The sequence below is a fragment of the Biomphalaria glabrata genome, chromosome 4, assembly GCF_947242115.1.
Source record: "Biomphalaria glabrata chromosome 4, xgBioGlab47.1, whole genome shotgun sequence".
NCBI classification, from domain to species: domain Eukaryota; kingdom Metazoa; phylum Mollusca; class Gastropoda; family Planorbidae; genus Biomphalaria; species Biomphalaria glabrata.
Window position 1 is genome coordinate 53,403,489 of NC_074714.1, and position 15,355 is coordinate 53,418,843.

The 15,355-nt window shown below is 35.4% G+C and overlaps 1 protein-coding gene across 2 annotated transcripts in view; it reads right to left on the reverse strand.

The window, feature by feature from the left end:
* LOC106059004 (transient receptor potential cation channel subfamily M member-like 2) overlaps positions 1-15,085 on the reverse strand; it is a 55,227-nt gene extending 40,142 nt beyond the window's left edge. For both annotated transcript variants that reach the window (XM_056025502.1, XM_056025501.1), the window contains exons 1-7: positions 14,977-15,085; positions 13,960-14,096; positions 10,584-10,715; positions 9,095-9,167; positions 2,680-2,759; positions 2,443-2,552; positions 550-772 (exon numbers count right to left, since the gene is read on the reverse strand). In XM_056025502.1, coding sequence (XP_055881477.1) covers positions 550-772; positions 2,443-2,552; positions 2,680-2,759; positions 9,095-9,167; positions 10,584-10,715; positions 13,960-14,096; positions 14,977-15,049 — 828 coding nt within the window. In that variant the 5' untranslated portion in view covers positions 15,050-15,085. The remainder of the gene's footprint in view (positions 1-549; positions 773-2,442; positions 2,553-2,679; positions 2,760-9,094; positions 9,168-10,583; positions 10,716-13,959; positions 14,097-14,976) is intronic.
* Positions 15,086-15,355: the final 270 nt, after the last annotated feature.

Genomic DNA, 15,355 nt, shown 5'->3' on the forward strand with positions numbered 1-15,355 from the left:
TAGTCTGTACTCTCACGCTCTACACACACACACAAAGACACACATACACACACACTAGTTAACCTATTACTCTCTCTCTCTCTTTTCTTTATCTCTATCACTTTTTCAATCAATCACAAGCACACACAGTAACCACAATCATATTGATTTAATGTCTAATTCCTTGTATCGAAACATCAAAACAGACTTATCCTTACAATTAAAAAAAGAACTGTTTTCAATTTAACCTCAATTAAAAAAAAATAAAAATTAACATGCATATTTAAGTTTTAAAAAATTGTTTTTTTCGGAGGGTTAGGCCATTGATAGACGCACTGTCGTAAATCCGGCACTGTATTATTTATTCTTAACGTGCTCTAAGCATACATTTCATAATTACATTTTGTCAGTCCTAAAAATGCGAAAAAAGTGTTAGAATTATTTTTTTTTTCAAAAGTTTCCTACCTATCGAAATTCGGATATATTTCTATCTCATTTGTTGAGGTTCTTGTGGATGCCTCGGGGATGTAGCCCCACATGCCCTCCCTTAAATCTGACCTTATGACTTACTTGTTCCGTGCTCAGATCCTCTCCAAGATAAGTTTGCCAGATCTCATTGTTAGCCCTAATACAAGCTTCTTGTGCTAGAAACAGCTTGTTTTTCGTTTTTAAGGCTATCGTGATGCAGGATTGTTTACACTTAGAATCCACATTCATCAGAAGAAACAAAGTCCTATTTCTGTTTCTTCTATAGCAGGATTTCAAAATGTTAATGGCAGTACATTCATAAATCCTGAAATGTTAGAGTATAAGACTATTATTGCAGCTACATTTGCATGTTGTGACGTCTTTATAAAAATGCTAATATTACGTTACGGTTACGCCACTTGATCTTATCTTATATAATACAGACGTTACTTCAAAAAAGAAGATGATTACGTCCTACGCGTCATGCATTTAGTCATGCATATTAACCAATGACTTAAATTCTGCCAAGTCACTGGTTTTCCTTCGATTTGTGTTATCAGGCTGAATATTGTTTGTTTTTTACCAGGAGAGTAAGAAAAGAAAGTTAAAAAAAAATCCCTTAAATAGTATAAATCATATGTAAGGGAAATAACTCCGCACTTACAAATGTATGTGTCGTGAATTTGTTAAAATCGATTGCCGTCCCTAGTGTTTGTTTACATTTGTGAATTCACCTGATCTATGTGTACTGACCATATTCCGTGTCTTGACCTCTGCTATGTGTGTAGTTATTGTCGTCATTAAGTGAAATAAAGCTTTAGATATTGACATGGTTCTTAATTATATTACGACAATATGACTAAATAATATACTGCGTTTACCAGTTTTCAATATCAATCAAAATAATTAACTACCAACGTCTGATTGACCGACCAACGTCTGATTGACCGACCGACGTCTGATTGACCGACCGACGCCTGATTGACTGACCAACGTCTGATTGACCGACCAACGCCTGATTGACCGACCAACGCCTGATTGACCGACCAACGCCTGATTGACCGACCAACGCCTGATTGACCGACCAACGCCTGATTGACTGACTAACGTCTGATTGACCGACCAACGCCTGATTGACCGACCAACGTCTGATTGACTGACAAACGCCTGATTGACTGACCAACGTCTGATTGACTGACCAACGTCTGATTGACCGAACAACGTCTGATTGACTGACCATCGTCTGATTGACTGACCATCGTCTGATTGACTGACCAACGTCTGATTGACCGACCAACGTCTGATTGACTGACCAACGTCTGATTGACTGACCAACGTCTGATTGACCGACCAACGTCTGTTTGACTGACCAACGTCTGATTGACCGACCAACGTCTGATTGACCGATTAGTTATTTTTGAAATAAAGAGACTAGGGAGACTAGGAACGAGAGTACAAGAAAGAACGAGAGAGACAGAGAAAGAGAGAGAGGCAGAGAGACAGAGAGAGAGAAAGAGAGAGACCAAGAGAGAGAGAGAGAGACAGAGGGACAGAGAGACAGAGAGAGACAGAGGGAGAGAGCGAGAGAGAGAGAAAGAGAGAGAGAGACAAAGAGAGAGACAGAGGGAGAGAGAGAGTGAACGTTAGTATGAGAGAGAAAGAGAGAGATAAGGAGAGAGAGACAGAGATAGAGAGAAAGGGGAGAGAGTCAGAGAGCGAGAAAGAGAGAGAGAGAGGGTGAGAGAGAAAGAAAGAGATAGCGTTATTTAGAGAGAGAAAGTTGAGCATAATAATGAAGTCGGTCGTGAGTAGAGAGACAGAAAGCGGTAGAGAAAGAGAGCACTATCTACAATCCAATAGTGTGAGAGCCACTGAGCAAAAGATAGATTTATATAACGAGAAAGAATACAAGAGTTAAAAGATAGAGAAATATCAAAACTATTACAAAATATGTACAAAATATATTACAAAGCATAAATAAAACATTGACAATACCTCTTATACTTTTGAAATTTGGCCTTGACATTTTCAAGCATATCGATTTTCTGTTTTCTCTTTTCTTCTTTTAAAACATGACGTGCAAACAGTGACGTCCAAATCAGACGCTTCATGGAAATACAGTCAAACAAAAATGTAACTAAAAATAAATATATTAAGGGACATCATCATTTCTATAAACTCAGTAATATCGTCAAACATAACTGTTAAAAATTTATATATAAAATTACTTACCTCCTGTTTCGTCCAGTAAAACAAAGATGCTTTGAATTGTCTTTTCTCAAGAGCGTGTATAAACAGTCTTATAAAACAGCCTGTAATTTTTTTTTAATGTTTAAAATGTATCAGTATAGTTACATCATAAACTGTGAACTATTTTTTTCCCAATTTACACGATACTAATTTCTCTTTAAAAAATAAAAGCAGAATTTCATATATGAAATAGTACGGTAATATTACTTTATTACTCAAATGTATGTACTTAAGAAACAAGGTTATCTAAAGAATCGAAACACCAAAACTAGTCAAACACAGTGTCACAACATTCAGATGGTATGATGTCACGATGTGTTGTGATGCCGGGGATTTTACTTGAATTCAATAGTTAACAAAAAATGAAGATCTAGAATCACAATTGACAATTCTTTGATAAAACAAAACTCTGGAACTTTATTAAATACAACGTAAGTGCAGTTATGTACAAATTACAAATCAATGAGCATGGAACATATTACAAAGGCTTTTCAAACAGAGCTCTTAGAAACGTGACTAGCTACAAGGACTTAATATTATCGACTGACTTTTACTTTCTTACCATCGCCAATTCTCTGGCGCTAACTCTTTTCAAAAATGTCTTTGTTTAAATTCAAATCAACCAATAGATTTCAAACATACTAATTAAGTCCCTTGGGTAAATCCTGACTTGAATGACAAGTGTCTAAATTTGAGGATTAAATCCCGAGACTCATGTCGAGGGCTTATATTACTTTCAAAAGTGAAATGTACAAACAATTCTATAATGTAATCTGTGACATATTACCCCCCCCTCCATTTAGCATTTGTATGGTAATAGAAATGCTCATATGTATTAAAAATATTTAAATATACACAAAATACCATACATGAAATTATAGAAAAATGGTTGAGGTAACATATGACAAAATAAAGTCAACTTGGAGATAAAAAAAATGTAAATGCAGTGAATAAAATTATTGATGACTTTGAACACCTGTTTCACTATACAAGTGGTTATGAAAATGAGACAATGCTTGTCATGAACAATATCAAAAGTTGTACAAAGCATAAATCTTGAATTGAATAAGTTATGAAGCTTCATGATGAAATTAAAATATGACATTATAACTCATTTGTGAAAATGTGTACATGGAAAAAAATATATTGCATATGAAAAATTGACATAGAAAAATAATTGTGATAGTACATGACAATCTTCTGAGAAAATAATACTCAATGTGATATAAATCTCAACATGAAAAATTCCAATTGTCTGTCATGTATCTGTACTATCATAATAGGATATATGCAATAATATTCGACCGGAAATAAAATACCTGAAATAAAATGCACATGATTTAAAAATTAAAATGTCTGATGCATGTCATATGCAAAGATGCTGAAACATAATAAACAAAGTATCTTGAATGAGTGACTTTCCTCAGTGTGTTGCTTGGTGCTGAAATAAATATAACATCTGATATAGAGCTCCTGTGGAAAAAGTGAGTAAACAAATTAATTTATTAATTAAATATAACTGGATAATGTTCTTCCTTGACGAGTATGAATGATAATGGATCAAGTGACACTAAATATGGTATAGTACATATATAAAATGTAAGTGTGAAGTTCAGAACCCTTCTGAGTTGCCGTCATGGATGTGTGTACGCGTTTTCTAAACTTGAAGAAAATGTCTTTCAGTTTATGAAGCTGTTGTCTCCATGTCATAATGATCTCACAGATAATGTCTGATTGAACCGCGTTTGAGTTTGGTGAAAATAAGAACTGTCCGAAACCAAAACTCAATTTTCTGGTTGATGAACTTTGACGCTGTAGAACAATGGTAGCAGAATGCTTTGCATTAGAATGTTCAATAGAGCAATGACTGAACATGTCTGAGTTCAATCGGTCAGTACAGCAATGTTGAAGAAGTTCATTTGTTCCTTTCTGAAGAAAAGTTGCCCCTTGAGTAGAAGGAGGATGAAACTTGGTGTTGTCAATGTTGTTGCTCTCTGAGTTTCTTTCAAATTGCAGTACTGGAAATGTTTCAGAAACACTGGTAAAGAAATCTGCATGGTCTGGAAACACTTTAGTGTCTTTCACTGTTTGTAGTGTTATGTCATCCAGAGTGATGACCTTTGGAATGTCACTTTGATTTGCTGCTGCTATGTCATTCAGAGTGATGACCTTGGGAATGTCAATGTTATTTGATGTCGGTAATGAAACATCTATCTCAGGAATGGGTGTTGATGATGTTTCTTCTTCCTCAGGAATAGTTGCTAAGCTTGTAAAATGTTCAACTTCTGCCTTGATGTCTTCATTATCTGTTTCATGGTAATGTTCAAACATATGAACATGAAATACTTTGGTAACCTTGTTGACATTGATTTCATAAAGCAGGTTGGAAATCTTTCTGATGATGTGGAAAGGACCTTGCCATTTGTAAAACAGTTTGTTACTGAAATCTGGTAACAGTAATTTGACTTGATCTCCTTGAGCAAAATATCTTGATTTCATGTGTTCATGTAATATTCTTTGACTTTCAATGTTCTTGGTTGTAATGGCTTCTTGAGTTGACTCACATTCTTTCAGATGAGGAATACTTGTATGAGTGGTAGAGTCAAGTTGAAAAGTTTTTCTTTTGTCTGGTATAGCCAAAGTTGATTGAATAAAAATTTCTTTGTTATCTGCTTCTGATTCTGGTTCATGAGACTTGTCTTGATTGACTTCAGTTTGACCAGTTAGAGTTCTTGTATCATTGTTGGAGACTCTGGGCATGTCGTCTTGTTCTTCAAAGTTCAACAATGGATATTCGGGAATTGGAGGTGGACTTATGACCGGTAGGGATGGGCTTGATGTAACTGGGGGTGTCCATGTTGAATGTTCTTGATTATTGCTGGCTACTGGACTAGTAACTGGTTCTGTTGCATTCTGCATAACTTGAGTAACTGAGGTAGCCATGTGATTATTTTGGCTAACTTGTTCAGGTGCCAAATGTTCTTGTTGTCTGGACATGGATCTTGTCATTACTGCCAAATATTTTTGACCTTGTTCTATGGCATTTGTACATTCAGCAAGTTCTTGAGGAGTGCATTCTTTAACTCCTTCTATGTTTCCAATAATTAGGTCCACTGGTAGATTGGGTGTTACTAATGCTTTTGTTTGACCACTGAAGAATGGTGTAGTAACATAAATGATGGCCTCAGGTAACTTGCTGACAGTTCCGTTGAATGCAGTGACTTGGACATGGTTGCCTGTGAAACGGTTTGCGTGTACGAAGCGTTCATGTACTAATGTGGACGTGCTTCCGGTGTCACGAAGAACTTCCACCTTCTTGTCTCCTACAAAGCCTGGATAAAATTTGAGACCATTGGACTTTGCAATGACTGTCATAGTTGAGTGCTCATTGTAATAGCTTCTGTTAGGCATATATTGTGGTCTGGAGTCCTGTGAATGACTTCTGTAGCGAGGTTTGTTGTTATCTGGTTTATTATTTCTAGGTGCTTTGTTGAGATTGTATTGCTCTCTATTGCTGTATCTTTGAGTTGGTGATGTGGGTCTATCAAAATTTAGATTTTTGGAGACTGCCTGTTTTTTCCAACATTCATGAGTTTGGTGACCCTTTTTATGGCAAAATGAACATTCTGTGGTTCTGCTGCGGCATTGAGACGTGAAATGCCCTAGTTTATGACATTTGTTGCATTTGATTTTGTCATCTGACTGATATCTTGCATTTTTGTCTTGAGCAAAGCAGACAAAATTTTCTTCAACAGATGGTTTGACTGACTTGTTTGGATAGGCTGCTCTATATTGTCTGATGATCTTGGTTAATGTCTGTATATCAGTAGGATTTCTCTCTATAATGTAGGATTGAATATCTTCTGAGTGAGCATGGGTGATGTTGTCGATAATAATATGTTGACGAAGAGCTTGGTAACTTTCTTCTATTTTCGCCATGGATACCCATCTATCAAACCACATTGACATATTAGCTACAAAAATTTGAGGATCATCATTTTGCTGTGGCCTTTCATTATAGAATTTCTTTCTATAGTTGGCTGAGGTTGCTCCGTATTGGCGCAGTAGAGCTTCCTTGATATCAGAGTAAGTGCTGCGTTCATTGATGGACAGTTGTGAGCAAATGTTGACAGCTTTGCCAGTCAAAAGGGTGAGGAGTGAGCTCGACCAATGTGCTTCAGGTAGACCGGATGTTGTAGCTATTTCTTCAAATCTTATGAGATACGAGTCCATATTGTCAATGTTTTCGTTGAAAGCCGATATTTTGTTCATTAATCTATATTTGTCAAACATATTTGATTGACCTTGAATTGGAATGCTTTCTTTATTTTCTTTATTTTGTTTTTCGAATTCCATTTTTTCTTTTTCATGTTGCCTTTGTTTCTCGGCTTCTTGCCTTTGTTTCTCGGCGTCTTGCAATTTTTTTTCTTCTAATTGCATGCGTTTTTCAGATTCTTGCTCTTGATATTCTTTCTCTTCTTGTTTCTCTGCCCACTGGTCTGGCTTTGAAATTTGCTTTTCTTTGGCAAATTCTATTAATTCGAAGAATCGTTGTGTTCTAGAACTGGAAGCCATATTTAATTTCTTTGTTAGTTTCTTGTATTGGAGCAAAATGTTCAATATCTGGATTTTGGCTTTATCTCAGATATAATAATAATATAGATCTATTGAGCCGATGTACTTTTTACTGGTTTAACAGTTGGTTAAATCTGGTCTTCTTTATAACGCCAGTTATTTGATTTACTGGTCTTTTTTATACTGCCAGTTATTTGCTTTACTGGTCTTTTATATTGCCAGTTATTTGCTTTACTGGTCTTTTTTATAATGCCAGTTATTATGTATATTGGTCTTATTCCTTTTGCCAATTACATATAATAATAGTTTTCGTGAGTTAGACGTAACTCTAACGAAAATCTTTATAAAAGAATTATCGATAACCAACTGACCTGTTAAACACAGAAATTCTGTCCTCCGTTAAATAAGAATGAAGTTCCTTTGAAGAGTTTAGAAATTGGTCCCAGATCTATATAGATCTTGAATAAATTTCGTTAAAGTTGTCCATGAACTTTTGTTAGTCGGAGAGTGCCAAATATGTCACAACATTCAGATGGTATGATGTCACGATGTGTTGTGATGCCGGGGATTTTACTTGAATTCAATAGTTAACAAAAAATGAAGATCTAGAATCACAATTGACAATTCTTTGATAAAACAAAACTCTGGAACTTTATTAAATACAACGTAAGTGCAGTTATGTACAAATTACAAATCAATGAGCATGGAACATATTACAAAGGCTTTTCAAACAGAGCTCTTAGAAACGTGACTAGCTACAAGGACTTAATATTATCGACTGACTTTTACTTTCTTACCATCGCCAATTCTCTGGCGCTAACTCTTTTCAAAAATGTCTTTGTTTAAATTCAAATCAACCAATAGATTTCAAACATACTAATTAAGTCCCTTGGGTAAATCCTGACTTGAATGACAAGTGTCTAAATTTGAGGATTAAATCCCGAGACTCATGTCGAGGGCTTATATTACTTTCAAAAGTGAAATGTACAAACAATTCTATAATGTAATCTGTGACACACAGCAAAGTCCAACCAACGCACTCGCTCATTGAATCGAAACCCCACCCGTCTTCTGTTCCTGTCGTCAATAAGACTATACCTTAAGTCTCCAGTGTTTGTTCCACAGCTTTTGCTTTATACATATATATATAAAAGAAAGAAAGATATCTTATATGCTGAGCTTGTGGAAGGAGTCAGACCCAAGGGCCGCCCAAGACTAACATACAGAGATGTCTGCAAGCGAGACATGAGAGCCACAGGCATCAGCGAAAGTATGTGGGAAAACATAGCCAAAGACCGGAGTGCATGGAGACAGACTGTGCGTGCTGGGACAACCCTTGCTGAGAACAAAAGAATTGAAGCGGCCTTCATCAAGAGGGAAAAAAAGAAAGCTGCCCTGTCCGATAGCCCTGAATCAGAGGCATACACATGTACGAATTGTGGCAAAGTCTGCCTTTCTAGAATTGGCTTGATTAGCCACACCAGATTCTGCCCCGTCTCAAGAATTAAGCCAAAACCAGTGACTCATTTGGGCGCATCCATTGCCTTTCGAGACAAAAAGGAGCCATATATATATATATATCTTCGTCGTATTCTCATTGTTTCTAATATTAATAATATGACATAACTAACTCAACACAATCTTTATATATACATATATATCGATGTATCTATACATCTTTCTTTTTCTCTCTTTCTCCTTCACTCTCTTTCTCTCTCTCCTTCGGTATATATACTTATATATATATATAATCCATGGTACTGCTTATCAATCTCCAAGTCAGTATGTCTATGGTATAAGTGACTATATATCAGTGTTTTACCTAATTTATCATTTGGCAGAAAATCAGGGTACTTTTCATGGTATTGTTGCTCAGGGCAGATGGTATCAGCTATCTAAGTAAAAACAAAATTAAGAAAAACATAGAATATAAATTTATTTTTTTAAGTTTATACGAAGTGAAATTGTATCAATTCTTTTGGATTAGTCATGTCATTAAATTTGTAATAGCTCTAGACTAGCAACAACACATCAAAACGATTTGAAACATGTGTTTATGTTTAGCGTTATTTCATGCTGTAAGATCTCTTAACTCTTTCTCTCCGTAATTATTTTCCTCATTCCGATAGTAATATACATTTTGCTCATTTGTATTTCACTATCCCGTTATGATTAAGCTTTAAAAACTTTTTTGTTTGTTATTAGAAAATGTTTATATTTGGTATCAAATTATAGGAGAATGCATGCTCTTTTTTACACAGCACAAATTAAAGTTTATAAGTGAAAAAAAAATCAATTTAGTTTAATGGGGTCAAATCAACGATGACATCGTCGATTAGGAGAGAAAGAGTTAATAAGCTATGATCCTATCAAATATCTTGAAGAAAATGGAGGGTTGGGAGAAAAGAAAAGAATATCTCTAATTGGTTTTGGATGGAGCATTTCTTCCAGAAATCATTTTCGTAAACATTTAGAATGTTTCCTTATGCTGTATATAATTATACAATACTAGCAGTGTGGCACCGGCTAAACCCGTTGATTCGTTCTTATGCTTTTTTAATTTTTAAGTCGTAACACCCCCTTTACTAGGATGGCTGCCTGGTCGTGCGGTTTGCGCGCTGGACTGTCGTTCAGATTTATCGATGGTCCCGGGTTCAAACCCTGCCCGCTCCCATTCCCCCGTCGTCCTGCGTGAGGTTTGGACTAGGAAATAATTATCTTCAACTCTGAAGGAACATCCGAAACATGTAAAACATTTTACAAACATTTTTACTTTAGTTCAATTATATAAACATTTCTAGCCCATAATTTGGTGTGGTTTTTACAATAAGGTTTGACGGCCGGGTTTCTTTCTTTTTGTCTCTCTTTCGCTGTCTGAAACCCCAATTTTGTTGTTTGTTTTGTTAACCTTGTGCATCGGAATTTCTTCCACATTGACATGAAAAATCAAGACCTAGTACCATTTTTCAATTAGGTGAATTAGTGTATTGATTAATGCATCAAACTAAAACAGATATGGACTTTATGAATTGTTGCTGTTTATCAAACTTCGCCATTTGATATTGCTTGTAGTATATTTTCAAATATATTAGGTCTCTAACGGTTAAACTCCTGAACCTAGTACATTGATTACATAAAAGACGCAATATTTTTACTTAAGGTCAATAGCTGGAGATTCAAAAATTTAAAAAAAGTAGAAATTATAACTTAAAATTTCTGATTAATTGTTGAGTTTATTTACAAAGATAATCAGGTATTGTAGATACTAATCTTTCATTAAATTTACCAGAAAAATAATAATAAATTCTTACTTTTTCAAGTTTCTGAGTGATAAAAGAATGAGGTTTGTACAGATCCAACAGTTTTTCCAGAAAATTTGTCTTGAATTCAGTTACAAGCATGCGTAATACGTTTTCAAGACTATCTTCGTCCCAACTGAAAATCTGAAATCACAAAGATACTATTCTAAACAGAACCATATACCTTATAAAAATTTGATTATAGATTGGTAGAAAATGGTCGAAATGAATGGAAATTTAGCTAAAAACGGTTATAAAAATTTCTGATAGATAATTATTTTTAAATATATAGATTTTATATATAGATAATGTTCCCCATTATACACTTTTAACTTCGATTTTTGGGGTATTTAAGTGTTATGCTACTTTATATATTCTTATGTAATAATCTTATACCTGTAATAAAATTAATTTTGTGAATATTCTAGCATAAAAATTAGCTGTACCATAACTTAGTGGAAGTATTTTGATAAAAATTTGGTTTCTAAGACGTTAAAAATCCGGGACATTATTTTAACGATAATGAAATTTTTGGGACGTTTTAAGCTTAAAGTGAGTTTTGAAAGAAAAATTTAGAGTATAAATGTTTGTTTGTTTCATGAAATATCCCTGACAACCGATATTCGGTAATAATTTTTTTGCTAAAACAAGAAAATTAATCTACTATATAAAGTAGAATGTGAGGCGTATGTATGTACGTTATGAATAGAAATAAAAACCGCTTGACCAATCTTGATAAAACTTGGCAGGAATGTTCCTTGGGTACTAACTTAGACCGTAGTGTATGTATTGTAGCCCTAAAACAAACTAAGACCCTAAAAAAAATAAAGTTGTCCGACTCTATTAAAGCTATAGTATTTTATGGATCTAGGCTTTGATCACAATGTTGACATGAGAAAAGATCGAAAGGATTTAGATCTAGATCTAATTTTAAGAAGTACACTTTGCGCAGATAGTTTTTTTAGTTTGACACATGAAAATACAAAATATAGTCTATTGATCTCATTATATAATAAAATTAATCTTCAAATTTTTGTTTCAAAAGCATTTTTACATAAATTCCTTCCATATAACTGCGAATTCAGAGCGTCCTGACTTACTTATAATACCATTTATTTAACAAATCGGGTAAACCCGTTTTAATTGTAGTTTATATCCTATTCATCTATCGCTATTTTCGTTTTTAATAGATATGAATGTATCGGCTTCGGGCAAACCTATTTTCGCAAAACTAATTTTATTTTCGTAGCGAAAGAGAAAAAACTTGAAAGGATCATTAGCTAAGTTTAACATACATCTATATCCAATCCACTAGAGTAGTAAACACAAACTAGGACCCGCCTGCCGTGGGTAATGTCATGCTAGTTGTTATATATATATATATTAGAAAAGAGATTTTGAACAATCAATGTGCGTAAGTAGAATGTATAAAAATTCTGTTAATTAAATTTCTGCGACGACTGGTCATTTTTTATGTCCAAAACAAAATCCATAACATTCCCTCACAATAAAAAGTATATTGTGCAGGAATATTAAATGTCAAGTAAGTCTTAAGAGTGATTTTCAACAACCGTTTGTAGTAAAAATAATTCTTTCTCATTTTAAATTTCTGAGCATGCTACATCATGGTAGGCATCCCCATCATTTATGATGCTGCCAAGCAAGGTAAGTGAACTTGTTCAACTCTTCGCCAACTCTGACGGGGGCACCCTTTGTCTTATATCCCACTCGCAAAATTTTAGTCTTATCCAAGTTTATGCGGAGGCCAATTTTGGTTGCCTCTCTATCTAGGCTTTTCGTCATTTCTTGTAAGCATTTATTTGTAGCCCCGAGTAGTGCAACGTCATCGGCATAGTCCAAGTCCGTCATTCAGTTTTGTTCACGCCGTGGAATACCAAAGGCAGTCTGGTTCATTGCTCTCCTCATTATATTATTTATAGCTTTTATATAGCGCTACTTTCATGCTTTTAGCATGCTCAGAGCGCTTTGGTCCAATCTGATTTGTGTGTGTGGGGGGGGAGGGGGTATCTAGGAGTTGGTTTTCGTGCGCCTATAGGCGCTCAGTAAACACAACTCTGCCCGAGTCGGGTGTCGAACCTCGAGCCCCCTTCTAGGTAGCCAAGCCAAGCCAAGTTCAAGCGCACTTATCCTCTAGACCTTGCTTCCCACCAGTCGAGTAGTCGATGGCTAGGAGGAAAAGGAAGGGAAGTAAGATGTCTCGATTGTAAAAAACTCTGTTGTTCCTCCTTCTGTTTTAATGCAGAAACTAGATTGACTGAATAGGTGTCGTAGGAATTGGACGATTTTTTTCTGGGATGCCGTATTCTCTATTTTCCATAGTGATTCTCGGTAGACACTATAAACGCTTTCTTAAAGTCTACGAAACTGATCGTTAGCCATTGCTGGTATTCAAGACTTTGTTCTATGATATTTTGTAGAACGAAGATCTGCTCTTCACATGATCTGCCTCTTCGGAAGCCTTCTTGTTCTTCCCTGAGCCTTTCATCTACAGAATGTTGAAGCCGTCTCAGCAAAACAGTGCTGAAAACTTTGCCCGGGACAGAGAGGAGAGTAATGCCTTTAAGTTGTTGCAGTCTGCCAAGTTGCCCTTTTTTGGAAGCTTTACAATCACTCCCTTTTGCCAGTCCTCGGGGACTTTTGAAGTGCGCCAACAGAGATTTGGGAGATCAGTCATTCTGTTAACAATGTACTGACCTCCATGTTTTAGCATTTCTGCTGACATCGTGTCTAGCCCTGGTGCTTTGTTGTTCTTTGGCACTGCAATGGCCATGGTAACCTCCTCAGCAGTTATTGGGTCTGTCTTGATGTTGAAATCTCAACCTTACTGAACCAAATCAAAATGTAATATAAGAGAAATACTAAATAGTTGCTGGGTATTAATTCGCTTCTCATAAGAAATCCGGAACAACCTATTATTTACAGATACTAGAATAATTGCGACGTTTTAGAAGAAAAATTAAAGCTAAAATCATATTTTCAATAATCTTTTTTTTGCGATCTAAACGTAACGAGAACAGACAGACTGACTGACTGACAAACAAAACGAACTAATGTAAGCGAAGAGGTCACTCTAAAAAATGAAATCGGAGCATTTATTACTTAAACATTTTTTAGGGGCTTATATTAGTGACATGCGGCCGCATGCATAATGCATAAAAGTTGATTTTTTTTTAAAATGTGCGTAATATTTGCATTAGCCTTTAAAAACAAACATTTTTTTTTTCATTTCTCTTCTAGTGCTTGAAAACTCTTCTGAGTGTTATAGACGGACCGACGAACTTTTTACACAAACACAAGAGCGGCTTTTCCCCTTACGGTGGGGGTCTATAAAAAATATAGTAAACAAAATTTTTGAAAAAAAAATTACATATTTTTCGTTCCATTTTGTATCCACATAATTCAGTGCTAGACCCACGTAAAAAGCATCTATTTCTATTTCTATAGGTTCATTTCCATTGCGTTTTTCACAAACGACACGTTGAAGTCCATATTGTTGTACTACTCCTGAATGTAGCCAAAGAGAAGAAAATATTAATGAACATTTTCAACAGTTACGTTTTTTTAAATATGAACAATTGACCTCTGGCCAGATGTTTTGATGACTTTGTTTGCGAATAGGTGAAAGACGCAAATTTGGGACATGATGTCGCATGTGCCAGGGTTAAATCAACGATGACGCAGGAGGCTGCGAGACCGGAGAATCAACTTTAGATGTAAGACTTATTACTTAGTGTTCGATAAAGTAGGGGTTCCTTACTCCTGCATCCCCTGCGATCTCGTAGGCCTATTGTCTTAGTTATTACCGTAATAAAAAAGAATCTGTGAATGAAAGCCCCTCAAAGTTTTAAAGAAAATGGATCAACTGCTCTCGAATAAACTATTTGAGACTTATATGCAGTTAGGGCAGAAAATGGGCATTGGACTGGAAAACATCAATCTCGATATAGGTTAAGACAGACATCATGTGCAGCTTAGCACTTTCCACCTATTCGCCAAAAAAAGTCGTCAGAACATCTTGCCAGAGGTCAGGCTTCGATCACAAACAGATCCCGCAGCCTGCCTCTTTAATGCAGACTTTGCCAGTATGGACCTATATCTTTCACGCCTTCATAACGTACAACATTACTAGTGAATAGTTGTAAAAGTGGTTTATTTGTAATGAAATCAACTGATTGCATCAGTGATTTTGAAAATTAGATTTTTCGCTTTTAGAAAAGATAAAAGTAGCCGTTGCATCAAAACTTTGAAAAGGTCTAAAATATCAGGATGTCGGATTTTCACTCTCTTTTCTAGTTTACAAGATCTAAACGGGACGGACGGACCACACAAAACTAATAGCGTTTATTCCCCTTTCGGGGGCCGATAAAAATTGTCATAGTCTTACCTTCATAGATGTGTTTTCTTAACATTTCAACTTTACAAGCATCTTTTAATGTCAAAATATTTCCTGCACGCATGTCACTAAAAATAGAAACAACACATTGTAAGCAACTCCAATAAATTCTGATTAGGCAGACAAAATTGTTTTCGGGAGAGGGGGGTTTGAAGGGGGGGGATTATTTTTCTAATCCCCCCCCCGCCATATATATGGGGGTTTTTAATACAAAATCCCTCTTGGCTACACTCAAAATCTGGTGTCTGTTGTATGCTTTAGTATTATATTGAAGAGAGGGTTTACCGTAAAAAAAAATAGAGTGGGTTTTAAACTCAAAACCCCTCTTGGCTACGCTTATGACATTTTTTTTGTTTGTTTTATAAATGAA